The following is a 27,079-nucleotide window of genomic DNA, read 5'->3' on the forward strand; positions in this document are numbered from 1 at the left end:
CAAAATCATGGATGGATTGTCCTGACCGCGCGCTCTACAAACTCGCCACGGACGCCCTCGCCTTCACGCGCAAACAGTACACGTGTATCGTTGCCAAGCACACAGACATAGGCTGTATTAAATATCCTACCTGCAGCTGAAAATTTAAATTTAAATTAAGAGCGATGTGCGGCGTGTTAATTAAGCTACTGTACCGCTGCTGTGCGTAAATGCGCATTGCTCTTAATTAAAAGACGCACTTCCAAACTTTCCATATGCATTTTTTCATAACACAGCAGAAAAACTCACCATTTCAGTGGGAACAGTGTTGTTGGTCTCCCTTTTTTGCCAGTGCATCAAAGTCTGGAGTTAGTTTTGTTGTGGCAATTCTCAGGACAGATCTGAGGTGTTGGTCAGTAAACTTGGATCTGTGATGGGCTTTGTTGATTTTCATGACGCTAAACGTCTGCTCACACACGTAGGTCGAGCCAAACAACACCAGCATCTTCTGCGCCGTCCTCCGGAGGTTTGGAAACGCGGTCTCGTTAAGTGAAGCGTAAAAGTCATTCAGTTTAAGAGACTTGAACTTCTCCTTTGAGACGGAGTCAGACTGAAGATCGATCAGTTCCAATTGCAGCTCCTGCGGTGCTGATTCGGGGTCTTGTGACAGGGGACAGGACACCAGTTGAAGTGACTTGTCAATTTTTTCAAAATCACAGAACCGACGGCAAAATTCTCTGTGCAGATCGTCCAGTGATTTGCAGTATTTCTTCGCATTTCGGGCGGCCTCTTTCTGCACGGCTAGTGTGGGGAAATGTGCGAAAGATTTGTTTGACATTTGCCTGGAGAATAAAACCAGCTTGGATTTGAAGGCTCTCACATTTGTGTACATGTCGTGCGCAAACTGATCTTTCCCCTGTAGCTTCACGTTCAGCTCATTCATGTGTGAAAATATGTCCACAGCAAACGCAAAGTCACAAAGCCAGTTTGTGTCGCTCAGCTCGGGGAATTCTTCGGATTTCCCCATTAAATTAAAAAATGAGCGAATCTCGTCTTTGAGCTCCCAGACTCGTTGAAACACTTTCCCCAAACTTAACCAGCGGACGCGAGAGTGGTAAAGTAGGTCCTGGTGATCCGCATTAGTTTCTTCCAGGAACGTAATGAACTGACGATGATTAAGTCCCCTTGCTCGTATGAAGTTAACAAGTTTTACAACTGGATCCACGACGTGATTAAGCTGCAATACAGACTTACACAGAGACTCCTGATGAATGATGCAGTGAAGTAAAATAACATCCTGGTCAGGGTTTTCTTCTTTCACTTTATCCTGGATTCTTTTCAGCAGCCCGATGTTTTTTCCAGTTAAATTTGGCGATCCATCCGTGGTGACATTGGCAAGTTTACTCCAAGGTAGCTTCATTCTCTCGATGACAGCAGACACCTGTTCATATAAGTCCTCTCCTCGCGTTTTCCCTTTCAGTGATTCCATGCTCAAAAGCTCCTCCGTTATCTCAAAACTGTCGTTAATCCCTCGGATAAAAATTAGGAGCTGAGCAGTGTCTTTTATGTCGTTACTTTCATCCAGTGCTAGTGAATATAACTTAAAGGACTCCGCCTTTTTGTTTAACTCGCTGACTCTATCTTCGTCAATCAGTTCCACGCGGCGAGTCACTGTCCTGCGTGCTAAACTGATTTTTTCAAACTTGGCTTTGCTCTCCGGACACAAGAGACCTGCTGTCTCTACCATGCACTCTTTCAAAAACTCGCCTTCGGAGAAAGGCTTGCTAGCCTTTGCTAATTTGAATGCCAGCAAATAACTTGCCTTGGTACTTGACTCTTGAATTGCAGTTTGTCGGTGAAAAAAGTTCTGTTGACTCTGTAAATTAGCTGCCAACCTCTGAGCAGTAGCCGCCCATTCTTGTGTTGACTGCTTGCTAGCATAGTTTGCATGCTTCGTGGCAAAGTGACGGCTGATATTGTACTCTTTGAAAACCGCAACAGCTTCTTGGCATATCAGACATACAGCCGTTGATCGGACTTCAGTGAAGAAGTATTTTGTTGTCCACTCCTTATTAAACACTCGGCATTCGCTGTCCACTTTCCTTCTCTTTGGTCCGCTCATTTTTACAGAAGGGCTTAATGGTGACGTGAAACGAAGTGAAAATTAAAGTGAAATAAAGAGAAATACGCGCCACTCCAACAACGGTCAATGTGTTTTGAGTGCGCCATCTATTGGGGAAACGTGGGCATTGCAGGGAAAGGGGAAAAAAAGGAGGTTTTTACTATAATTTCGACAAGTTCGGCGGGCCGGATTAAAAAGCCTAACGGGCCGTATGTGGCCCGTGGGCCGTAGTTTGCCCATGTCTGGTCTAGGGATATGATCTCTCCCTCACCTCCTACCTCTCTTGAACAGCCCCACAATTAGGAGCCTCGGGAAGATTTAAGCGCAGAGAAAGAGTTTTCCTTTGAGTCTGAACCAGATAAGTCTGAAGTTGAAACTCAGCAAATTGCAAAGCGGGGCCTGTTGGGAAAACAATCTCCTGAAAGCTCTATTAGCGGGTTGGTGTCCCTCAAAGATCCCGTCAACTGGTCTCTCTCCTAGGAGCAGCTGCTGGAGGGTCTTGTGGCATGCCTTAACCTGGAGGACTTTAGGTCCTGGGTGACGACTGTCGATCAGAAACTTTCAGTGTATTCGCCGTCTACTCGGCAGAATTCTATAAATTCAGATGCCAACAGAATCAGAAAATCATCCGGCCAGCTTGTACTCCATCAGAAACTCAAACAAATCCCAAGGATACTGCCCAATCGGTACTGGCCACCCAGAAGAAGGCATTCGCACCAGCTTCCCGTGCAGGGGTCGAAGCGCCATTAGAGAGTACTCTACATTTTATCAAACCTGTGGTCTTATTGGCCTCCTTAGGACATAAGGACCCATGCCTGAAAAAAGCAGAAATGGCAACAATGGTGGACCCCAATTTAGGGAGCTTTGTACTGGACCCTAGAAACTTTATAATCACTAATGTTGAAAAATCAACCCAGTTTGAAACAAGGGAAGCCCTAAAAAATAAAATCCTAGCATGGCTTAACATAAAAGTGGCTCCTAACTGTATTGGACCCTCAGACTTAAGGGTCCTCCAGAGAACCCAGATCAAGATCTGGTGTAGTCTGGATAACACGGACTGTATAGTGGTGGGTTGCGGATCAAGCAGCCTACCATTGTATCTACACAGAATTACCAACATGAATCATTTATCTCCGCTCTCTAAGCTGAATATGGTTTTGAATTGACCGGCTAATTTTAGTCTTTCTGCCTGCTTTCCTTTTAGCATTGGTTTCGATTTAATCATAAATTGTACTAACCCTCATTTATGTTATATGTTGTTTATTTTTTGTTGTTTGTCTTGTATGCGCCATCATGCCTACGGGTCAATTGTGCGCGTTCTAAATAAAACTAAATAAAAAATTAAAAATAAATAAAAATGGGGGTTCTGCATTGATCAGGTTCTCATGCAAGCAGGTGTCTTGAAAGTGTGGGGGTATAGCAGGCGGTTAACGAGAGCCCTGGCGACATCAGTGAGGATTTGGAAGGCCACAGCAGAAGTCAAGTGCTAGTCCAGAAAGCTGCTCAGAGTAGAAAGAGGGCTGGACGGACCTTGTAGATGCTGAGTGCGTTGAGGCCAGCAGTGGTGGTGGCGGTGGGGGTGATTTACAAAGACATGAGGGCTTCATCAGCAGACATGTGAAAGGAGAAGCTGGATGGCGTGCTGGTGTGAGCACAGAAAGTGGCTTAGATTGAGGTACTGTGAGAGTGGGAACAAAGCCTTGCGTGGCATACGCAAGGGAGCAGGCCAGGGTGGAAGGGGTGGAGCCCCCCGTGACTGAGTAGGATCATTTGTAGAGGTAAGAGCACTGGGAGGGGCAGGGGAGGAGCCAACGATGCTTGAGTCAGACGCAGGCCCCATGACCCATCATGCTAAAAGCACCTGAGAGGCTTTTGTGATCATCGGTGGTGACTACGTTTGCTGGCAGTTCATGCCATTCGCAACGCTTGAGTCAAATAAAGGGAGAAAACAGAAACTGATACATGAATGTATAGAATCCGAGATCATATAAACATGTGTACGTCAGGCCTGCACTTATTGTATGGGCAGGTGACCACTCTTTACCAAATGATCTCCGCCGGGCACATATCTGTTGCTTGCAACTGACCCGCTTGCACTTCCCCTCTGTGGGACTCCCAGCACTTACTCCCCCCCACCTTTCCCTTCACTCTCTCTGCACGTACACGTACCCAAATACTCACAAGGCCTAGAAGGACAGCCTCTGTCTTTTCACATCATCGTTATAATAGTTGCCTTTCGTTCCCATGTTCCCTCCCCTTTGCCCTCTGGGCGCTTTGAAACACAATCACTTGATGTATAAGCGCCTTACAAAGGCACAACAAATAAAAAAGTAAATACATCCGTCTTCACACCTTTAGGTATGAGACCTTTTAAAAGGTGGAACCATTTGGTTTCAGTTTGGCCTAAAATACATTCTGAAATACCAGCTCTATTATGGGATTAGATCTACTGTATCGCAAAAATGTGTAAATGTTTAAGCTCAGAGTCTTGTGCCTTTTTGAAATGTAGGGCTGCGGGATAGTTTGAATCTATGCTGCGAACGGCACAACAGCGTTCTTGAATATGTGTTTTCAATATTGAACGGTTGAACCAATACAACCTAATCCACAATCACAATCATGTAAACTAAACACCTGGAGAGACAATTGATTATGGTGTGAATTCCTATGCTTGAAAGTTGTGCCTGGTTTGCCAGCTGATTAAAATATAGAGCACCCTCAACATTCATGCAGACCTGTGGTTCTACTGGTTAACCAAATGCGGCCCTGTCCACTCTGTGTGGGCTCTCCCACCAAGAGGCTCGGGGCCACAATATTACCTATCGCGGGCAATTTATGATAAGGAATAGAAAGGCGTTCCGTTAACACTGATGTGAAGTCAGAATCTCCATGTAAAACTGTTTAGGAAAGATCTTCGAGATGTCCTGGTGTTTATTATTGAATCTGGTAATACATCTAATCTTAGTATCTGGTTTAGATCTTGGAACCAATGATAACCTATTTATATTCCCATTTGGTTCCAAGAGTGATGCTCTTCATTTAGCGTCAACTTTGAATGAAGCCTGTGACAAAGCACGGTCAGAGTATCCTCTCTGCTGAAAGCGCACAATAGTATTCTCCGCTCGTTTCTCACGTTCAACTGGGGAGGAACAATGGTATTTGAGACGGATCAACTCTCCATATGGGCTGCTGTTGATAAGGGTGAGAGGATGGGCCCTCTTATTGTGTAGACTAGCATTCCTGGAGCTAGATTTGATTAAAATAGTCGTCTCACAGCATCCCTTGTCAACAAAGATCAATAGATCTAAAAGCTCCATGGACACACTTATTATCGTTAAGACAGATGTGCTAAGTCTTCAGCTCCTCCAGTGTGCCATCTCAGGCCAGGTACTGATCATCTATCTAAGCCAGACGAACGCCTGGGGGCAAAGATGTGTCATGCTCTCAGGCCAGGCATGCATCCTCTCCCACCATCCCACGAAAAGGTTGCGTGACCAGGGCGCAAGCCTGGTCCCCATGGCTGTCCCCTCTAACCGATGCTAATAGTCTCCAACAAACATGACACATAATGAAATCAATTGTCACCAATGGCATGTTGCTCTGGTTCAAAAAGCTCGCTGATCTAGTGTATAGATGTTCCTATACTGCCATACGACCCAGTTCCTGTGAGATAAAGTGCATAGAGGTGCAACATCTACGGTTAATGGATGCCAGAAAGGCTTGCAGGGGGCTTCTTAAAACTGTAAAGTTCGAGCAAGTCGCTGGAGAATTGGACCCACATAAAGGGACAGGTTTCCTTCTTGTAACCGATCCAGATATGATGGGGGCCCCTCTTGGTGGTCTCTTAACGTTGTGAATTTTAGGTGACGTGTATCAGATCAGTGAAAAAGGATACACAAAAGAAAACTCCTGTTTAGTAAGGCGGCCTGTAGAAAACCAATTATTCAACAGGTCATACAAGAGGCCATTATAAAAGCTAGTAGGATTAGAGAATAGTTTCTGATAGCACACTCTGTCTCACAATTGTGTGCGTATTTCTTCCACATAATCCTTAGTATCGCAAATACCACTCAGCCTCCTTCACGGCAATGATGCTGTTTGCTGCTAGGGAGGGAAGGGGTTTGTTGCGCGCCAAAGACATATTGTAATCAACATTGATAAAAAGATGTTTTATGCCCAAGTTTTCTAAATCAAGCTCACAAGATGAAAAATAGTATCAGTGTAACCACTCACAGAAAAAGTGGGCATGAAACGAGAAGAGGGTCTTATAGTTGGTAGATAATGGTCCCCAAGTTTGCAAGTAGGGACTGCACATTATTTTCAGTGCTTTCTGCCTCTGAAAATCAAGATGCTTTCAATATCTCTGGCTGAGCAACTTGAAACGGGATAGCAAGTTGAAATGCCTCTGCTAGATGGAAAGTGATTACTCAGAAAATGTTCATGCAATTTAGGTTTCTTGTGCATTTAAACACATCACCAAGCATGTCAGTTCTGTCCAGAGTCTGTCAAATGGACAGCGACCATAGAACAGAGCAGCCTTTGCAGTTTCCCTTCTGGGATAGGGAGAAAAGCGGTTCCACAGTTGGCCTCTCTTCTGATGACCTACTTTATGCTTTTTTGTGGGAATGCAGTGTGTGTGGCATCCCCTGTATCAATAAAACGCATTGCTGTTTGAAATACTGACTACAAGCAGCTGATGTTGTCACACATGCATAGTAAAGCCCTCTCAAGTTGGCCCAAGTGCTAAGTGGGATGCTCTCTGAGCCTTGACCCTTATGCCCCATCGGATTTCATTCTGGTACATACGCCCCCCTGTTGGCAAAATAAAACTACAACTACTGTACAGGAATGCAGACCTGATGCTTACCAACATTCCATCCTTTACCTGGGACAACTGAAGATCCCACAGGAAAATGTGCAGTGTGAAGGGCACACATTTTCAAACTGTGAAACCAGTACACCTGGGCTCACAGCTAGGCTTCCCTGTAGGACTAATATGTGACCCTGGGCAAATCAGTCCACCTAAATGCCAAAAGTGCGATCACCTAGAAGTGATTGCATGAAGCGTGAACTACACAAAAAGCCTTAATAGACTATGGTGTTTGCAGCATGCATAATAATAATAATATCTGCCATCTATGTAGTGCACATCACATGCAGAAGCCACCTTAGCTTGAGACTTGCTCATGACACCATCACTTGTGAGCTATGGTCCGCTCCTAACAGATTAGTGAAATAAATTAAGCTCCACCGTTTTTAGTTAACAAGGCGACTTGCCAGAGCTATGACTGTCTATGGAGTCCGCTAGCCCAATCTTACTATCAACACCCCCAATCAGCCCAGGAACAGTGCTGATGGGGCCTCCATCTGCTACAGTGTTTGTGAGTGGGGTGGTGTAGGAGAAGAAACTCATTGTAGGCATGGGGGATGCTTTCCTACTACTAAGGTTTGCTACCTTCCATACATTGCTTTCTTTTTTTCTCCTCCCCTCTCTCTCATCATCCAGGACATGTGGGTGCCGCCTGCTGTTCCCACTTTTGCCAGCCGGGGACTGCGGACAGCTCCCCCAGAGTTTAGCCCACTCACAGCTCTGTTTGCTGCTTGCCCATTCCTACCCAGGCAGTGGGACATGTGCCAACTCAATGGTACTCATTATATTAGCCTCAGAAGGATTAGATGATTTGCCGGCACATGCAGGATACATACTTGTGACTCACAGCTTGCACACAGAACGTTGCAATAGCTGCATTAACTAACCGAGGTACCCTTTCATTTATGTTCACATTATCTATTCTTTGGATTTCCCTGCTTGAAGATAGATGAGAGGTAAGGGTCGTTATATGCAAAAATGTAATTCTGGAGGGGAAAGCTGATTAAAATTAAAAAGCAATGTAATGTAACTGGGTTTGTGTACAGCGACGTCTTCATTTGGGGGGCCTCTTGCTCCATAAAGGTAAAGGATGAAAGGCTTTGAATTAATCTGACCACTATCTTTGCTCCGGGCAGCCTCCCATAATATCATTTATGGTCTGTCTGCGCCACTGCAGAAGGAGACCAGCCAGTTGCTAACCAGTCGGCCCAATCACCAATGTAATGTAAAGTGGTCTTATATAGTGCCCTTCTGCCAATAATGTTGACCTGCGCTGTGCATGGGCCTGTGAGAAAGGAGGGCAGGGTGTGTTTCTCGTATAGCTGCAAGGCAGATGCAGAAACCTTTGGTGTTTATGGATGCACGCTGGAAGTATCCGTTCCCTGTGTGTCCATATGAACATCTCTAAGTTGTGTGTGTTTGGTACCGACAGGGCAGGTTAGCCATATAAGCAGCCCCGGGTTGTGGAGTACAAAAGTTAACAGCATAGTTGTTGATAGAAGATGGATAGGGTCTAAATCTGTTACGTACACTAGACCTAGGAAGCCATCTGTAGGAATGTGGGGGGTGCCAGCATGCAAGATTTTATTAGTGAGGGGTTAGTTGAAGGATGAGAGGCGTGGGCAATGGGGGTGAAGATGTTGTCACTTCCTTGCTCTTGGTGATAGAGTTCACTGAGATTAAAGGTGTGGACCAGTGCCACACAGGGGAGGTCCATGAGTCACCTTGGTTTGCTGCAGATGGTAGTGATGACAGTTTTGAAAAGTGCTGCATTGAAGAGGTAGCTGTAAGCACGCCCATATATCCTAATTGGAACTTAGGATAAACACAGTGCCATTTCAGTGACACGTGCGCAAATAATGCAACACGCAATGCGGCACACGTTCTTTTAGCTTCCATCCGCCGTGAATTACTGCATACAATTGCAGGGAAATGTTTGAATATCTGATGGGAGGATTTATGAACCTAAATTGATGACACGCGCATACGAGCGGTGGAAAGGACTCAAGTACAACAAACCTCTGCCAAAGCACCGTCCATCAAGAAGTGCTAATATCTTCCTTTTACGCACAACGCCTGTTTTCCAGTACAAGCAAGCCATCCCTTTTACCACCTTCTATCCACTTCGTCCTGATGAGGCTGGTCTACCAAGCATCTTGAGGACCTCTGTTAAGCCGAAACTCGAGTAGATGAAGACCCTGGATTCATACTTTATTTCAAGAAGTTGAAAATGTGTACACAATGTACAATTGGTACACAACAATATTAAAATATTGAAGAATTTTGGTTACCTGTATGAATAGTATAATGGCTTCATTCATGCAATTGGTTTAGTAATAGACAATTCTATATGATTTTAAAATGTATTTGGTTGTTGATGATTGCTTATGTTATGTCTGCTTGTGGTATGTAAGAGTGGTATGAAAGTAGTAGATGTGTGTTGACAAATGGGTGGTTGGCAGTGTTATAATTGCATTTTGATTAGGAATACAACTGTTCTTTCATTGTTAGGCAAATTGTTTATGTTCAATTTGAATTGTGTGTTGGTCTTTGGACAAAATAAAATATTGCTTGCTTTATATCCATTGAAAGATTGCTTTTGTTTAAAAGTATATTGTTATACATGGCCAGAGGGCATAGTACTTCTTTTTTTGCAGATGGTAGTGATGCCAGTTTTGAAAAGTGCTTGTCGTAAAAAGTTTCTGATGTACCGTTTTTAGTCGGTTGCTATTTATTTTCTTTTCTTTCAAAGTGGTTGGTTGAAAAGTCAAGACTTGAGCTATTTCCTGAAAGTCAGGTGGTTCTCCTCCAGACAGAGAGGTTTGGGTAGGGTGTTTAGTGTCCAGAACTGTAAAAGAGGATACTTATTGTCATTTCTTGTTGAAGTTAGGGACTAGCACAAGTGCAGCATTGCTAGGCCTAAGTGTTCTGGAAGGAGTGTAGTGTGGAAACTTTCTTCTGAAGGAGGAAGGGCCCACTCTGTGGTATGAACAATGGGGTATGCACAAGGTTTTGAAATGCACCCTTATTTGATGGATAGCCCGTGGAGAGTACATAATGCTTGTATGATATGCTCAAATCGCTTCATTCTGAGAAGTATTCTTGCCGCTGCATTTTGGACTTTTTGAAGTTTCCTCATTAGGTAATCTGGGAGTCCAAACAGAGGCTGTTTGGATATTATGAGAGAAATGATGGCCCTGTGGGTGAATATTAAGTACGGTAAGATACAGCATACATGCACAGTTGAAACAGCGTCTGATGATGGCTCTGACCTGTGGATCAAGAGTGAGGGTGTTGTCACTTTTCATTCCAAGGTTTCTTACCATTGTTGATGGGTTTGGGACGGACCCATCTTGCCAGGCCACGGGATTGTGGTGGAGTTAGAACCTATTGGATTACAGAGCATCAGCCTTGCTTTGCTAGGTTTTTGTTTAAGTCTTTTGCTGTCATCCGTCCGTCCACCTGTGCAAGGCAGTTTTTAATGTAGGGGGCGTTTGGTGATAGGTGGTTCACAACTGTGTAGATTATTTGTGTATCATCCGCCTGGTTGTAACAGGAGAACCAGATTTAATGTAATGATGATGTCAAGTAGTGGTGCCATGTAGATGATGAAAGGTAGCGGTTAGAGTGTAGATCCTTGGGGACTCTGCAGGTGAGTGGGAGGTTGGGAATTACAGGGGCCCAAGATTGTGGTTATTTGTGGTATATATGTTTGCCCAGAGCAATGCTATGGTTATAATTAATTTAAATCCATCACTTTTTAGTTTTGGTGGAACGCAGACCGTCATTAAAAAAAAACCAAGAACTAGCCAGTGCGCTGTTTATGATGTCATGCCTGTGAATGAACTTCCCATGATATGACCTGGGCCAAAGGATACACCATACGGCCATAGCTCATGCCAGTAAATTTAACCGTTGCCACCACTGATAGTCAATGCTATATTCTCCATATATACCTCGAGCACTGGAGGGTTGTTCCCCAGTGAGCTGAAGGAGGGCTGCATTTCAGGAATTCAGAGGCGGTCCTGCTCCACAGACACTAGCGACAGACCTTCTGAGGTACAGCCGCCACAGAGCGTTTCCTCTCACAAAGCTTGCACTCCTTAAACCTACGAGTGCTGATGAGCGTATGCTGACAGAAGCTGTCCTGAGCAGAAAAAGGTGACTGTGCAGTCACTCTGCTGCCTCTCTCCAATCATCAGAGCACAGATTCAAGTCCTTCCTAGTCAAGGGGAAACAGGGAAGAAAGAGGCAAGACGTGTAAGGAGCATGGGTTGTAAGTGGCATCATGGACGTGTATTGCAATCCCAGACCCCTCTTTTACAAATCAGCTTTGGGACTATTTTTGGACTTGACATCAGATGACAGAAGGCCATGCCGAGTTGGAAATGGAAGAGTGTGGCGCGTAGTAAGATGGCCGACTCTGCGTAGTGCGTAGTGCATCATATTGGCATACAGAACCCACCCATCAATCTATCTGTACCCTAGGCTGAGGATGATGCCACAAGACCAAGCTACAGTGAGAGGAGGATCCACTTAGTGCCAGCTGCCGAGTTCTGCACGTTGCGCTTTCCCAGGTGGACTGATTGGCTCAGGGGACTCTCCTGCTTCACTGAAAAGAGATCTTCATTCAGAGCTAAAACATGTATTACAATGCAACGTGTCCATGTTATGTTACTACGAACCTATGCATTCTGGGCACACCTTAGTACCTTGTACAAAGAGAATTAAGTCTACACTCTAAGCTGACATGGGGTAGCAACATCCTCTCTGTTCTGTGGAGTCTACTTGTAGATTGTCACGAATGCAGGCTCTGAAACTTAAAAATGTTCTTCGGTCAATGGTATATTGGACTCTGGAGGCACCTAAACACATCTGAACAGCTTCTGAGTGAGGCAATTCAGGGTGCAAAGTGACACGTCAAAGAGCGCACCCTACTGGCTTTGAGCAGTGAGCAGGACTTCCAGCTTTGGGAGTTAAGAGCGCACCATGGCCACCTTACTGGCTCTGAGCAGTGAGCAGCGCTTTCAGTTCTGGGAGTTACAAAGAGCGCACCACTGCCACCTTACTGGCTCTGAGCAGTGAGCAGCGCTTTCAGTTCTGGGAGTAACAAAGAGCACCCCACTGCTACCTTACTGGCTCTGAGCAGTGAGTAGCGCTTTCAGCTCTGGGAATTACAAAGAGCGCCCCACTGCCACCTTACTGGCTCTGAGCAGTGAGAAGCTATTCCATTTCTGGGAGTTACAATGAGTGCACCATGGCCACCTTACTGGCTCTTAGCAGTGAGCACAGCTTTCACCTCTGGGAGTTACAAAAAGCACCCTGCTGCCACTTTACTGGCTGTGAGCAGCAACTTAGCAACTTCTATTTTGGGAGTTGCTGAACTTTCTCTTTGGACTCCAGTGGAGTCGGGTAGACTCTGGATAGACTGCAGAGCCTATCCCAGCACCTCTACGGATACCCTTTGCCCTGCAATGCCTGCTTGTGATTGGGGCGATTGGGGCACGTCATCTGGCAGCGCGGCTAAAAGTCGCCACTTGTCACTGTTGCTCAGGTAACTGGATGACTTTGGTATCCAGTACCACAGGACCTTACAGTGGAAGCCACGCTATAGACTTTGCGAGAGAGTGCTAGCCGGGTACTCACATCTGTGACTGCATGGAAGGTCTGGCGGCCGGTCCGGTCCTGGATCATCTTAATGCTCACCGTGATCTTCACAGAGTCCCCGTCTGGAATCCAAACCCCCTGCGAAAAAAAGCAAAGACGTGAGAAGACAGAACAAGTGTGCAGAGTTCAGAAAGGGTGCTCAAGCGTTGCACCGCCTCGCACCCGCGTGCTAGTTATAGAGCGACAAGTGTTGAGGGTGCACTAATTTGGCAGCCAATTAAGTGGTGCCAAACCAGTACACAGAAAACGGAGCTCACAAAAATGTGTTCTGCCAGCCCCTTTCGCTTCCTTCGAACCCCGACCTCTCACATCAGCCTCAGCTCTCCCGACTCCTGATTCCCACCCCTTAGCACTCCCCGCACAGGAGCCACGCGCTGGTCATTGAAGCAAGACTACGCTGAGCAACAGAGGTTCGAATCCCTGATCCGCGCTGATAAACAAACCAAAATCAAGTACGGTATTAGGCGCATTATAAAAAAAACATTAAAAATTATATTTAGCTTTTCTCCACAGGTGAAACTTGCAGCCAATGTACAGAACCACTCCAGAGCATTAGCCGGCCGGTATAGTCCTGCTTGTTATGTCTGCTGGGGAGATGGTAAAGAATTGCTTCTATCATTAGCTGGCCACCTTTGCAGCTTGCATCAGCATGCGTTGCTGTCTTTCTCACGTGGGCAAATGCCCGGATGTTTCACTCTATTGCTTGGTCTTAAAATGTAAATACAGTGTTACAATTAAAAAGAAAATCATTAAGAAATTAGTTTTACTGATCAACGTGGATGCATGGGGGATCATTTTCTGCGTCCTGTGAACTGGACAAGGTGGTGGTAAAAGTGGCAGTAAAGGTTCACTGACACTTTTTATAGACCATGCAATTTTGTTTCATTTGCCGAGTGAGTTGGAAAGCAGAGCGGAATTAACATGGCGGCCATATCTAGTTTCTATGATATCATATATTATAGAAACTGCTCTCGCCTCTATCCTTAACTCCCTCCTCTCTGCTCGACATGCCAAGCAATACTCTATCCTTATTCTCCCTGATCTCTCTGCAGCTTTTGACACTGTCGATCATCCCCTCCTGCTCCACACTCTTTCCTCCTTCGGGTTTAAAGGCCCTGTTCTCAAATGGCTATCCTCTTACCTCTCCTCCCGTTCCTTTGCTGTATCATGGGGTGGCCAGACCTCTCCTTCCTTCCCTCTTATTTACGGTGTTCCCCAAGGTTCTGTACTTGGTCCTTTCCTCTTCTCTCTTTACACCTCCCTCGTTGCCCCTGTTATCTCTTCGTTTGGCATCTCCCACCATTTCTATGCTGACGACACTCAACTCTTTCTCTTTCTCCTCCTTCTCAATTGACCTTCACCTTAAACTCTCCTCCTGCCTCACTGCTATTAAGAACTGGATGTCCTCCCGCTTTCTCTCTCTTAACACCGATAAAACCAAAGTCCTTTTCTTCCCCTCCAACTCTCTTCCCCCTCCCTCGCCTCCCCCTTTCATTCGCGTTCCTCCCTCCAATCTCCCTATCTCCCCACAAGCTCATAATTTAGGCGTTCTCTTTGACTCCTCTCTCTCCTTCTCCCAACACATTTCACTCACCTCTCACACCTGCCGATACCACCTCTACAATATTCGCAAAATCCGTCCCTCCCTCACATTCCACGCTACAAAACTCCTAATCTCCTCTCTCATCTTTTCCCGCCTCTTCTACCTCTCTTCTCTACTCTTTGGACTTCCTGCATCTCATCCTGCCCCCCTTAAATCCATCTGCCACTCTGCTGTTCGTACCCTTTGTCTCCTTACCTCCCGAGTCTCCATCTCTACCTCGCTCTCTTACCTTTGCTGGCTACCATTTCACTTACAGCTAAAATGTTGCTTTCTCTGCCTTGTCTTCAAATCCCTCCATGGTCTTGCTCCTCCTTATCTCTCCTCCGTTCTCTCCTTCTACTCTCCCTCCCGTTCCCTTCGTCCCACTGACCATTTCCTTCTAACTGTACTTCCATCCCCCTGTGCTTCCTCCTGTTTCCTCTCCTTCCAACTCCTTGCACCTCTGCACTGGAACTCACTCCCTCTCACAATCCGCTCTACCACGACCTTCTCCTCATTTCGCACTTCACTTAAATCCCTCCTCCATTCTCCTCCTTGAAACCTCCCCCTTTGCCCTCTCTGCTTCCCCTCCCCCCTCTTCCTTCCCTTTGATTTTCTCTCTCCCCTCTCCTGCCCTCCTCCCTCTCCCTTCCATTTCCCTCTTCCAACTCTCACCACCTCCCCACATAATCCCACTCCCCTATTCCCCCCCTTCAGTTAATTGCTCTTTTCACTGTTTTGTCGAATGATTCATGATGTAATTTTGCTTACACTGTTATTTTGTTGTTGTTGTCATGTATTATGTTGTTACACTGTACAGCGCCTTGGTGTAAAGCGCTATATAAATGAGTAAATAAATAAATCAATAAATCAATCAATATCCGTCTGGTGTTTACGCCAGCATGAGAAACTAATGGATTCCTAGGGAATCCGCCTGACTGCTAGCGTCCCGCCTGGTAAAAGTAGGCGTATTCCCTAGGAGTCCATTGCACATGCCTTCGGTAATTGCACTAGGAGGATCTTTAGCACAGAAATGTAAACGGATCTAGTCCCCTTTAGTGCAATTACTTTTTTTTAAAAAAATACCCCAACTTATTAAGAATTTTAATTAGCAAAATACACTCAGCCCCATAATTTCCTAAAGATTTACGGTTGATTTGCCCCGTGTGCAGATGGGGCAACCAGGGGGGGCGGACAGTTTTCCATTGTCATTCTACAGCTACCTGCGGATGAGGTAGACAAGACGGGTCTATGTGATTTTTACAAAAATCCTTTTTTAGGCATTTTTTACCGAAACAAATTTACCGGAAAAATACTGATTTTTACATGCATTTTTTATTTGAGGGGGCTCACCCCCTAAACCCTACTTTTCCCCATGTTTTAACTCCCTGCAACCCCCTCCCCAACTGTTTTAACCACTTACCCCCTCCAAAAAAAATGGTTTCTACAATTTGATCTTTTTTCAGTAAAATTATTTCAGTAAAAAATGCCTTGAATAAAAGGTTTTCGGTAAAATCATTGAATACCGAAAAGACAGTGGAAAATGCATTCCAACATGTTTCCATGCATGCGATAGCTGACTTCCGTGTATATGCATGACTGTAGGCAGCAGTGGACTCGGAGCCAAAAGAGGCCCTGGATTCTTTTCCCGATGTGACCTCTTTTTACACCTTACAAGCATCTTAATTGTGTGGGTTGCATGTAACAATACAAACAAATCTTAGTGCTTGGAGAGAAAAGAGGCCCATGGAGCAAAGGCTCACTGGGAAATCTCCAGACTTCCCTGTAGGCCAGTCTGCTAGTGACTGTAGGAACGCCACAGCCGGATGTGCATGCCTTACTTTTGCTATGCTTCCCCCTATGATTGCAAAGCGCTCTGTTGATTCCCGAAGCTAGGCCTGCACTCAAATAATACCCTAATAATAATAATAATAATACTTTCAAAAGGACCCTTGTGCTAGGGGGGCAGTCATGAGTGTGAACAGGGCTTTTTGTGGACTTGCGTTAGCTTGGGTGGAGCCCTGACAGTCTCCAAACACAGCTTTGAGCCAAGGTACGAACAAAGTGTGATTTTATTTTCAAGAGTCTGTGATCATGTTCAGATGATTTGTGCTAGAGATGGAGAGAGAGTCCATCCCCATCACCATCTTCCCTTCCTAGGTAAGAGCCTGGATCCTGGAGAAAGCAGTACCCACACAACTCCACCAACACATCGAAGCCAAAAACATCCTTCAGCCCTCCCAATCTGGCTTTAGACCCAGATGTAACACAGAAACGGCTACCATCAAGGTGATCGACGAGGCCCTCAACATCATTGATGATGGTGTCAGTCTAGAAAAGAAGACACCCCTCGAACAGAAGGCAATGCTGGATAATTGGTTGGCCGAAGACCAACCGCCTCATTTAAAGTATAAAGAATATATGCCCATTACTTATTACGAAGCTATTAGTTCAACTAGAGTGCGGCCATTTTAAGGTAACCAGAATCGCCATTTTGTTTTCTCTGTGTTTCTCTTTAACATCGCCACTTTGCCTCATGCAAAACTGCTTTGCTGTAGATATTATTCCGCTACAATGGTCCAAGGCTATTAAAGACATGTTGAAACATTGCGCAAGGAGCCAAACAGAAAAGCCCGTTTTCCTCCTTCACATATCCTTGGAAGCAGGGAGCAAGGCATTCTTATCAGTACACGGATGCCAGTGAGTCTCCTTAAAAGAATAGCAATGCACAAAACTAATATTAAAGGGTTTGAATTATGTTCTTCTTTACGGCCCCCCTTCTGAGTGCTGTGAGCCCCCGGAGAGCAAGCTGACCTCTACAGCGTGAATCGAAACCAGGAGATAGTAAGGCCTGGAATGTGCCAGTCCCCCTACGTGCAGCCTGTCCATGAAAACAGAAGCGCTGTGTTCTCACAAATAAAGAATAGTGTCTGTGAATTCGAGATTGCAAACTGTTACTAAATATGGTGATCTAAAGTGTCATATTCGTCACCATGGTCAATCATCACCTCCACTTCAAACGGAATGAATTAGGGCGGCATTGAATGTGTAAAATGTGTCATTACTGATTGTAAGATGCTCATTTTGTATATATGTAACTGATGTACGATTTTCGCTCTCTTGCATCCCCCGAGGTCTGTTAGACACACGTTGCGGGGCGTGGGACCGTTTGGCCAACTGAGACTATTTGTTTTTGCAATAAACCCTAGATTTTGGGAATACAACCTCGTGTCTGGCGTATCAGTTCGTGTGTGGTGATTGTGCCTTGTTTCCACATCCGAGGGTCCCTCAGGGGCCCCTTCAATGGCCATCCATGCTTCCTTGTTCTCCATTGACCGCTGAGCAGCATTTGACACAGCAGATCACCACACACTCACGGACAATCTATGGGGGATCAGCAAGATCATCCTCAGCTGGTTCAAATCCTACTTTGTGAATCACAAACAGTTTGAATAAATGGATTCTTTTAGTTGACCAGCACTAACCATCACATGTAGAGCCCTGTAAGGATCATCCTATCCACCAGGAACTTCAATCTTTACATGGAACTGCTCTGAACCCTCCTCTCTCCCCACAACATCCACCGATATGCATATGACATGCAGATGTACCTCAAGATATCCTGCATCGAAAACATCCACAGGCTCAAGGACTGCCTCACATTGATCCAGACATGGACGTCCAGTGTTTACTTGAAGCTCAACCACTCCAAGACTGAATCTCTACAGCTGACCAACAACATCGACCACCCTGACATCCAGACATGGCTCTCAGCTACGAACCTCAAGGGATTCCACCCCAGCTGGCCACCCTTGCCAAGTCCCTTGGGTTCAACATCGGCAGATACCTCACATTCAAACAAAACATAGTAAGGAAGACACAAACAACTTGGAACCAACTTCCTCTCCTGTTCAAAATCAAGCCCTTCATCCCAGAAAACAACTTCAGCTCCACTGTCCAAGCCTTTGTCCTCTCCCACCTGGATGGTGGCAGTGTCCTTTTGGAAGACCTTTGAGTGACTACTCTGGCACCCCTGAAATGTGTCTTGCATGCTGCAGCAAGACTCATTAAAGGACTCTGCAAATTCGATCACATTACCCGAACCCACATCGATCTGCACTAGCTCCCATTGCAAGCCTGTATCATCTTTAAATCCTGTTGCATCATCTACAAGACTGTCATTCTGAAGTCCCCAAGCTACCTCACTGAGAAACTCAGCATCTCCGGAGGTCTGTGATCCACCAGAAGTAAGGAAATGTGCAGACTTGAATTACAACGGTGCAGGAAGGAAAGAACCAGAAGACAGGTATTCTCTGTTTAAACTCCAAGAATCTGGAACTTCCTCCCTGTCAAGATCAGACTTTCCAAAATTGTGGAATTTCAGCTGACCTAGCAGCCTGCTCCTTCCCCTGTCTATGGATACCAAATCTCAGGAATCAATACCTTAAATAAAAAGAAGATTGAAGTTCCTGAAAATCCTATCCCAAAAAAGTTTAAATAAGTTGGTGTGATGGAAGAAACTCCTGGCATCAGTGATATTTATGCCCTTTTGCTGAAGGTCTCTTAGGATGTGGGGGAGATGAAGTACTCACTAAATAAACTGACCTCAAAAGTTAATCATTTGGAGACCAGAGTAACAAAGGTTGAATCTAATAGCTCTACGCTGGCCTCAAACGTGGCAGGGAGTTACAGGCCTATAAGGACATGAGATCAGAATTTGTCCGACATAACGAAAAAGAACTTGGTGCTGGAAGCTGGAAGCAGAAACCTAAATCTACGTTTGCTGGGACTAAAGGAAAGTCCTGATTTGGATGAGGACTTGGATTCACGGGTCATCAGGGTCCTGACACAGGTGCTAGGAAAGAGGATTATGAATCCATGTGACTTGGATTATTCTTACGGAGCCAGGAAAATACTGGAGGATAAATCAAGGCAGATTATTCTGGTTTTAACAAAAGTATGTGTTAAGGAGAAATTCTTGAGGGCAGCAAGGGAAAAAGGGAAACTTACTCTGGAAGGAAGACACCCTGGCCATTTATCCGGATTACCCCAAGGAGATTGTAGAGAAAAGGAAGGCATTCAAGCATGCTTAAGCCTTGGCATTAGAGAAAAATATTAAAACCATCTCAGTAAAACCTGTAATTTAAAAAATCTACATGGATGGAGGCGTTAAGACTACAGATGAACCTTCAGAGGCTGATTGTTGACTTAAAGCAGCTGGAAGAGCTTTGATTGACCAGGAATAACGTTCCCCCATCAATTCAATTTGAAATATTTTAATTAATTTAAAACAATGTAATGAATTGTACGTTTATTTGCATATCTATTTATGTTTTTAATTGAAGATTAATATTTAATGGGTTACTAATTGATGTGTGGTTACCGTTATTAACGCTGGATTAGGATTTAAGAGTCATCTTTGTTGTGCTATGAAGCAGTGCGAGCGTTTGTGGTGCTTTCCTCTAATGGGGAAGAGAGATGATTCAGGGTAATGGAGGAGCACCGGAATTCCAGAGGGCTTTTCAGGTCAGTGATCATTCGGCATTAAGTGTGTGATTGTTATGAACAGTGTGAGACTTGAATTTATGGTGCCCGCGTTGCACTCGAGTGTCATTTGTAAGATCTGGGTATGATTAATGGGTTGTCCCAGGTGCAGGAGGGGGCTCCAGCCCTCAGCATGGTTGCCATTGTCCTCGTTGTGCTAATTATGGTTGCACTGATCTGTGGGGGTGGTGGGCTGGTTTTTAAGGCACACATGAGCAGCACGTGCAATGTTGTGATTATGGGTCCTGGTGGCCCGTGTGCGGGATTGTGGGTCCGAGTGTGCCCCTTGTGCTCAAAGTGGGGTATATTCGGCATGGGTTATGCACTGTCTGCGGGTAGACCACAACCGGTACACATATCATTTGACTATGTCCTATGTCCAAGCCCTAAGGGCATAGAAATACTAGGCCCCGGATGGAACTCCTCCATATCTTTAGCACGTCACATCTACACATGTTTGCAATGAAATGCTTTCTGCCCAAAACCAAAGGCCTTTGTGTTTCATCTTGGCTGCTACAACATTGTTGTAAAAGAAGGCCAGCTGGTAAACACAAGTAAATTCTAACTGTAGTTAGGGGTTACAGAATAGGAAAGAGACTGCCCATTTGTAGGATGTCTTGATTCAGGAAGTGACGTTGCTGCCGGCAGGGGACACTGTCCACACCGCCAATGCTACCACTTATTTTGACTTGTTGGGATGTGCATGAAAGCAGTGAAGGTTCTGTTAGACAAGTAATATCTAGCTTTAAAGGGATATACAAAATGGCAGAGCAGCAGAAAAATACATATAAAAAGTAATTTGCAGGACAAATACTTTTGTTGAAAAGAAATGAAACAAAAACATTTCCAGGCAGGGTGCTGCTCTCCGGTGGGTAGGCAATGGTGTGGGATGTTGTTGTCGGCCGTGATGGGGAGGCTACGCACATGCACAGATGCTAAATTGAGCTGGGATTAGAAACATTTATGCATCTCAGTTGCCTTGTGGAATGCTAACATTTATATGCATCCTGTTGGCTCAAACACTATACAGTCTGCACAAGCCTTTTCAAACGGCTGTATTGTTACTTGTGTTTCGGTGGCGTTAACGGCCCAATAGCACCGTGTTTGAGACTACCGAATAAACCCTAGAAAGGCGGACCTAAAAGGTTGGATCCTGGGGTATAGGTCATTTTATAACAAAACAAATGTGATTTGATGAGTTTGTCCACAAAGAAAATGCACCCTTTGCTTTATTTAGGAGAAGATAGCGTGGCTGCGATTTGCATATAACTTCACTGGAATGCCAGCAGCAATGTATAGCAAAGAGGTATTTAGAGGTAAATCAAGAAATACCTTTCTACGTTTATGCCAGTTCGACAACGAATTCATATTTATTCGGAAGGACATACATAGGAAGGCTAACACAGCTTGGTCGGGCATTGGGCACAGGGCTATTGTCAGTGGCGGGGAGCTTAGAGGTGGCCTGCTGTTTCTCAGGCCTGCTCCGCTCTAACCATGGCATCCTTCAGTGGTGCCACAGACACTTCTGCACCCTGTGAAGGACGGGGGCACCGGTAATGACTAAATAATTAATCATTTATGTGTGTGATATGAGGGCTTGAGAATTGCAGCGGGTGGATGCCTTCTGAAGTCGTGGTGGTGTAGAGCGGTTTGTTTAAGTTGGTCTGTAGTATGACAGGAGAGCAGGATGGTATGCTTGACACCCTCTATCTGGGAGATATATATGGATAACATTTGGATATTAGAGAATTGGAAAGGCAACTGTTTAAGACACCTTTTATTATACAGAATACTAACGAGCAGTATACATGGAATTGGAATGTATAGTTAATGGGTGGTGGAAGGCACTCATAGGGCTTTCAAAATAGTCTCATGGAATGTTAACGCTGCAAATTTCGCAAACAAAAGAAAAAGGATTTTGAACACGCTAAATGAGTTGGGGACAGATATTGCCCTATTGCCCTATTACAGGAGACTCCCTTACTTTAAACAGAAGCACAGGAATTGAAAACGGGATGGGTGGGGAAGGTTTTTTGTTCTGCATTTACCTCAAGTTCAAGGGGGGTATGCATACTGATGAGGAAAAACTTGGCAATATCTTAAATAACTTGTAAAAAGGAAAATTGAAGGTTGAATTATTTGTGTCATTATGAATGTACAAAATGGTTCATATTGTGTCTGCAATATTTATGCTCGAACTGGGGCGGATGGCTAATTGTATGTCTCTCTTGCGCAGTTTGTGCTGAATGGGAATCAGCCGAACCTCTTATTGGGAGGAGATTTTAATATCCCACTTTACCCAATGCTGGATAAAAGTGTAGACACTGTGAATACTGAGAGTGCAGTGAAACGAAAGGGCATGGGAGATTTCAGGAAGGAGTGCAGGCTACAAGACGTGGAGACTACAACACCCATTAGACCGACAATACACATTTAGTTTGGGCCGTCATAGAATGTATTCACGAATTGATCTGCTCCTGACGTCTGGATTATGCACACAGAATTCTAAGGAGGGAGATATAAAAACCACCTTAATCTCAGATCATGCCCCAGTCTCGCTTGAAATGACATTATAGTATCCATTGCCTAAGACAAGTATCTGGAAAATGAATGTTACGCTTCTTGATGATGTAGAAGTACTGGACAAGATTGCGAAAGAGGCAAGGTGTTTTTTGAGAAAAATTGGACGGAAGATGTAGCTGCGGAGTATGTCTGGGAGGCTTTCACATGCTACATGAGGGGCATGCTGATTGGCCTTTCAGCTAAAAAGAAAAAGAAAGGGGGATGGAAGCGAAGAACCTGGGAGAAGAAATTGACGAAACTGAAAAGCAAACTATGATAAATTACTCAATGGACTCATGCAAGCAACACTCTTAAAATAAAGAAAAGGAAACTGGAGGAAATACTAACAGAGAAGGCAGATGGACTCCTGTTTAAAACAAGATGTAATTATTATGAGGGAGGAGAAAAATGTGATCGGCTTTTGGCTCATCATCTTCGAATAATGGGAAATGAAAAATCAATTAGCGCAATTGAAGGCATGACAGGTACTTTAACTTATGAGCCATCTCAGATCAACAGAGAGTTCAAGAACTATAATATAAAATGATACACATCAGAAGTACATATGAACCCAGACATTTTGAAGCAGTATATTAAAGCATGTAATTTGAAGTGACTGAAATCAGAGGGCAGATTGAGTTTAGAAGAAGACCTGAGCGTAGATGAGCTTAAGAGTGCAGCGTGTCATTTGAATTCTGGGTAATGTCCGGGTCCGGATGGTCTACCAGCAGAATTATGCAAGATTATGCCGGATGAAGTATATGCCCTGATGCTGACCATGTTGCATTCCTTGCTAAACAATGGGGTACTCCCTTCTACCACAAGGCAGGCCACCATTTGCCTATTTTTGAAGCAAGGGAAATGTTCAGTGAATCTGGGTAGCTACAGACCAATAGGTTTGATTAACACTGATTAATAAGACATCTGTAAATGCCTTGGCATTAAGTTTGTAGAACCTGTTACCTGAAACCATCAGGAGCAAGCATGTTTTGTTAAAGGGAGACATGTATTGGAGAACATGCGCAGACTGTTGCTAACACTATATGAAAGCAAGAAATTACTAGCGGAGGTGGCAGTGTTATCACTGTATGCAGAGACGACTTTTGATCGGATAGAATGGGAATACCTCATGGCCACTTTAGAAGGTTTTGGATTAGGAGAAAGTATGATTCATTGGACACAGCGTTTGTACTCAAGAACAACGGCAAGTGTGAATACCAATTATCTTACATCTGCTGTATTTGAACTGGCAAGAGGAACAAGACAGGGATGCCCTCTTTCCCCACTACTATTGGCCCTTGCAATGGAGCAGCTGGCAGTGAAGATTAGAGGAGCTCTCCGCTTTCAAGGGGTTCAATTTGGAGAGGCCACACAAAAACTATGGCTGTATGCAGACGATATGCCTCTGGTGTTACAAAATATAGACACTTCTGTTCAGGCAACCATGAGTCAAATTCACATTTTTCATGACTATTCTGGATACAAGATAAACTGGTCTAAATCAGGAGCAATGGCAGTCTCAAAAGCAAGTACCAGTCATCGACTGAGGAATTATGATTTCAGATGGTCCTCGGAGAAAAAGCGTTACCTGGGTATTTGGTTAACAAAGGAAGTGGATCGAATGATGGATGTGAATCTATATTACGTTACTGAAAGCCTGGAAAATGACTTGCATAGGAGGAACGAATTGAGACTAAATCTATGGGGGAGAGTGAACACAATAGAGATGACTTCAGCTCCACGTATTAATTACATTTTGAGTATGATTCCTATGGTGGCAAAAAAAGAAAGCTATAAAGAAGATAGAAAGCTTGATACAGTCATTCTTCTGGGACGGGAAACAACCTCGTCTGAAGCTGTGGAAACTCCAACTATCATCTGAAAATGGTGGATTGGGGGTTCCGGACTTTGTTCATTACCACCTGGCTTTGGGTATAAGACATCTGCTTCCATTTATTGATAATTCATCAGATATCTGGATACAGGCTGAAACTAGTAGGGTTACCCCTCTGCACCCAGGGCGATACTGACATTGAAAGATGCAACTCGATGTAAATCGTATACACTAAAAACATTTCTGAGAGAATGTTGCAAAGGACTATTGAAGCAATCCAATAAAGAAGTCTCCAGTTCTGGTTATGTGTGGTTGTGGCTAAAGCCAGAGATGAAGCTACAAGGGAAAAACGTTGTTTTGGCCAAATTGGCATTTGAGTGGTATCCAATGGTTGGGTGACCGGATTGAAGATGAAAAATTGACTACCTTTAACAGATTCACTATTGAAAAGGGACTTAGAGACTGCACATTTGGGGAATATCGGAAACTGAAGAAAGCCGCGGGGGATAGGATTTCTGAAAAGACTGGATGGAAAGGCTGAGAGAATTCAAGTTGGATGGACACATCGCTTTAAAGGTTTACAAATGTTTAGCACAATACAAAGAAACAAATGTGAAATTACTAGACGAATGGTCTGAAGTAATAGGCTCTGAGATGAGTGTGAACAGATGGAAGAATATATGCAAAAATGTGATAATTACATCATTGAATCTAGGGGAAAGAACTAGACAGATCACAATCTTGTACAGAGTGTACTGGACACCACAGAGACTTTATGGACAGGGCTGATTACAGTCAGCAGCATGTTGGAGATGTAAACACACAGTGGGATCTTTTCAGCTCATGATATGGGAGTGAAGGGGTTTAAGAGAATGTTGGAAAAGGGTTACGTTAACAATGAACAAAGCATTGATGATTGATGTGGATTATGATTTTACAAGTATTATCTTAGGGCAGGAGGGTCTGGTAGAGGATCTGTCTTTCCTGCAGCGCTGTTGGTTCTTCAGAGCTTCAATTTCTGCAAAAAAAATAATACTGCGTGAATGGAAGAGCGAGCAATCGCCTTCAGTATCAGCCTGGCTATTAGATTTACCGCAAATGGAGAGAGTGATCTTGTACAGGAATAAGACAAGAAATCTGTATGATCAAATTTGGGAAAGAATCTTGGATTTGTAAATCCTTATTTCGTTATCTTTGTTATTTTCCATGTACTTGAAGGAATATTGGGACTATGCCACTGTTATGTAACACTACTGTGAGGGAAGGTGGGTGGGATTAATTTCTATATATTGTTATTTTGTTAATGTTGTTGCAATGTTTTAAACTTTCAATAAAAATGTAAATACAAAATAAAAATCAGACTTTCCCCATTACTACAGTTCAGGAAAGAGCTCAACACCTTCTTCTTCAAATGTCTCCTCCTTAACACCTAGGTCCAGACACCCCACACTCCCCACCCTACCTGAGACTTGGTGATCTGCTCCCCACTGTCCCCCCAACCTCCTGGTTCCTTGTAGATCCGTTGCTGCCAATTGCCCACCCTCCCCTGTTAGCTCCCCACTGCTTTTTTTCTCTGCTTCCCTCACTGTGTTCTTCTCCCTATGATTGCGAAGTGTTCTGTTGCTTCCCAAAGCTAGGCCCACGCCCAAAAATACCCTAATAATAAGAATAATAATAATAATGCTTTCAAGAGGACACTTATTTAAAGAGAGTGGTGCATTTAGAAACTGAACCAGAGGGAGTTTTATTTAAAGTATGCGGACAAGACCAATCGAGACAGTGCTCAGTGATCCAAAGTACAAGTCCCTTGCCTTAGCCACCTCCCACTCATTCAGGCCACGCCCACTTCAATGTTGCCACGCCCCTTTCCAGAGCCCACATCAATTTCGAATCCTGAAGCACTGAATGTGAGGGATACCTTGGACATTGTGAGATGTACATCCCAGGTGCAGTTCCCAAGTAAAAAAACATTTGAGAGACTTTGTTGAGCCTCACAATTTTATTTTCCTGAGGTATCAGGCGTGGGGGGGTGCAGAAGTGGTCTAGAGGAGGTACGTTAGAAAACATCTGCATGCGCCTTTGTCTCTGCCATTTGCCCAGTGTTTTGCATGGCGCAGCAAAAGTGAGGATTCTTGATGTGTATGCATGGAACCTTTAAACCCCTCAAGAAGGAGGCTTGAAAGGGCTCATTCGAGGGTCACAACACGTGTGTGCCGAATACCCAATGAGAATCCAAGGGGAGAGATTCAGAGGAGGGACATGACGCGCGGATGTGGGCGCAGTCGAACTGTGTCCAGCGAACTCTTCTCCTCAAGGAGAATTCCGCTTATAGTGCTGCTTGTGATGAACATACGTGTTGCATGAAGATCAATGTATTGCCAACATGGAACGTTCTCAGTAATCTGACTTTTAGAATACATTTACTTTTGTAGAAAACAGATGCGAACATGAGAGCTTTTTCTTGGAAAGAAGGAAGGGAGGGAGGGAGGGAGGAAGGAAGGAAGGAAGGAAGGAAGGAAGGAAGGAAGGAAGGAAGGAAGGAAGGAAGGAAGGAAGGAAGGAAGGAAGGAAGGAAGGAAGGAAGGAAGGAAGGAAGGAAGGAAGGAAGGAAGGAAGGAAGGAAGGAAGGAAGGAAGGAAGGAAGGAAGGAAGGAAGGAAGGAAGGAAGGAAGGAAGGAAGGAAGGAAGGAAGGACGTGATAGAGAGGTCAAGGGAAAAGGGAAATTAAGACAAACAATGAACATTCGAGAATGTGACAGAGGAGCATTTAGAAAATACTTATGTTTGCTTAAAACAATTGAAATGGAATTCAAAATGAGTATTCGAAAAGAAGTTATGTTTTTTTAATTTGGGCAGTTTTGCAGAGTGTGGACAACGCCTCACAAGGCGTTGCCATCCTAAGAAACAGGTGCCATGTTT

General features: G+C 44.5%; 1 protein-coding gene across 2 annotated transcripts in view; it reads right to left on the reverse strand.

Moving 5' to 3' along the window:
* The window catches only part of ERBB3 (erb-b2 receptor tyrosine kinase 3), a 364,313-nt gene that overhangs the window by 39,928 nt on the left and 297,306 nt on the right, over positions 1-27,079 (reverse strand). For both annotated transcript variants that reach the window (XM_069653771.1, XM_069653770.1), the window contains one exon: positions 12,618-12,716. In XM_069653771.1, the coding sequence (XP_069509872.1) occupies positions 12,618-12,716 (99 nt within the window). The remainder of the gene's footprint in view (positions 1-12,617; positions 12,717-27,079) is intronic.

This window comes from Ambystoma mexicanum, chromosome 3q (assembly GCF_040938575.1).
Source record: "Ambystoma mexicanum isolate Mex_15411 chromosome 3q, UKY_AmexF1_1, whole genome shotgun sequence".
NCBI classification, from domain to species: domain Eukaryota; kingdom Metazoa; phylum Chordata; class Amphibia; order Caudata; family Ambystomatidae; genus Ambystoma; species Ambystoma mexicanum.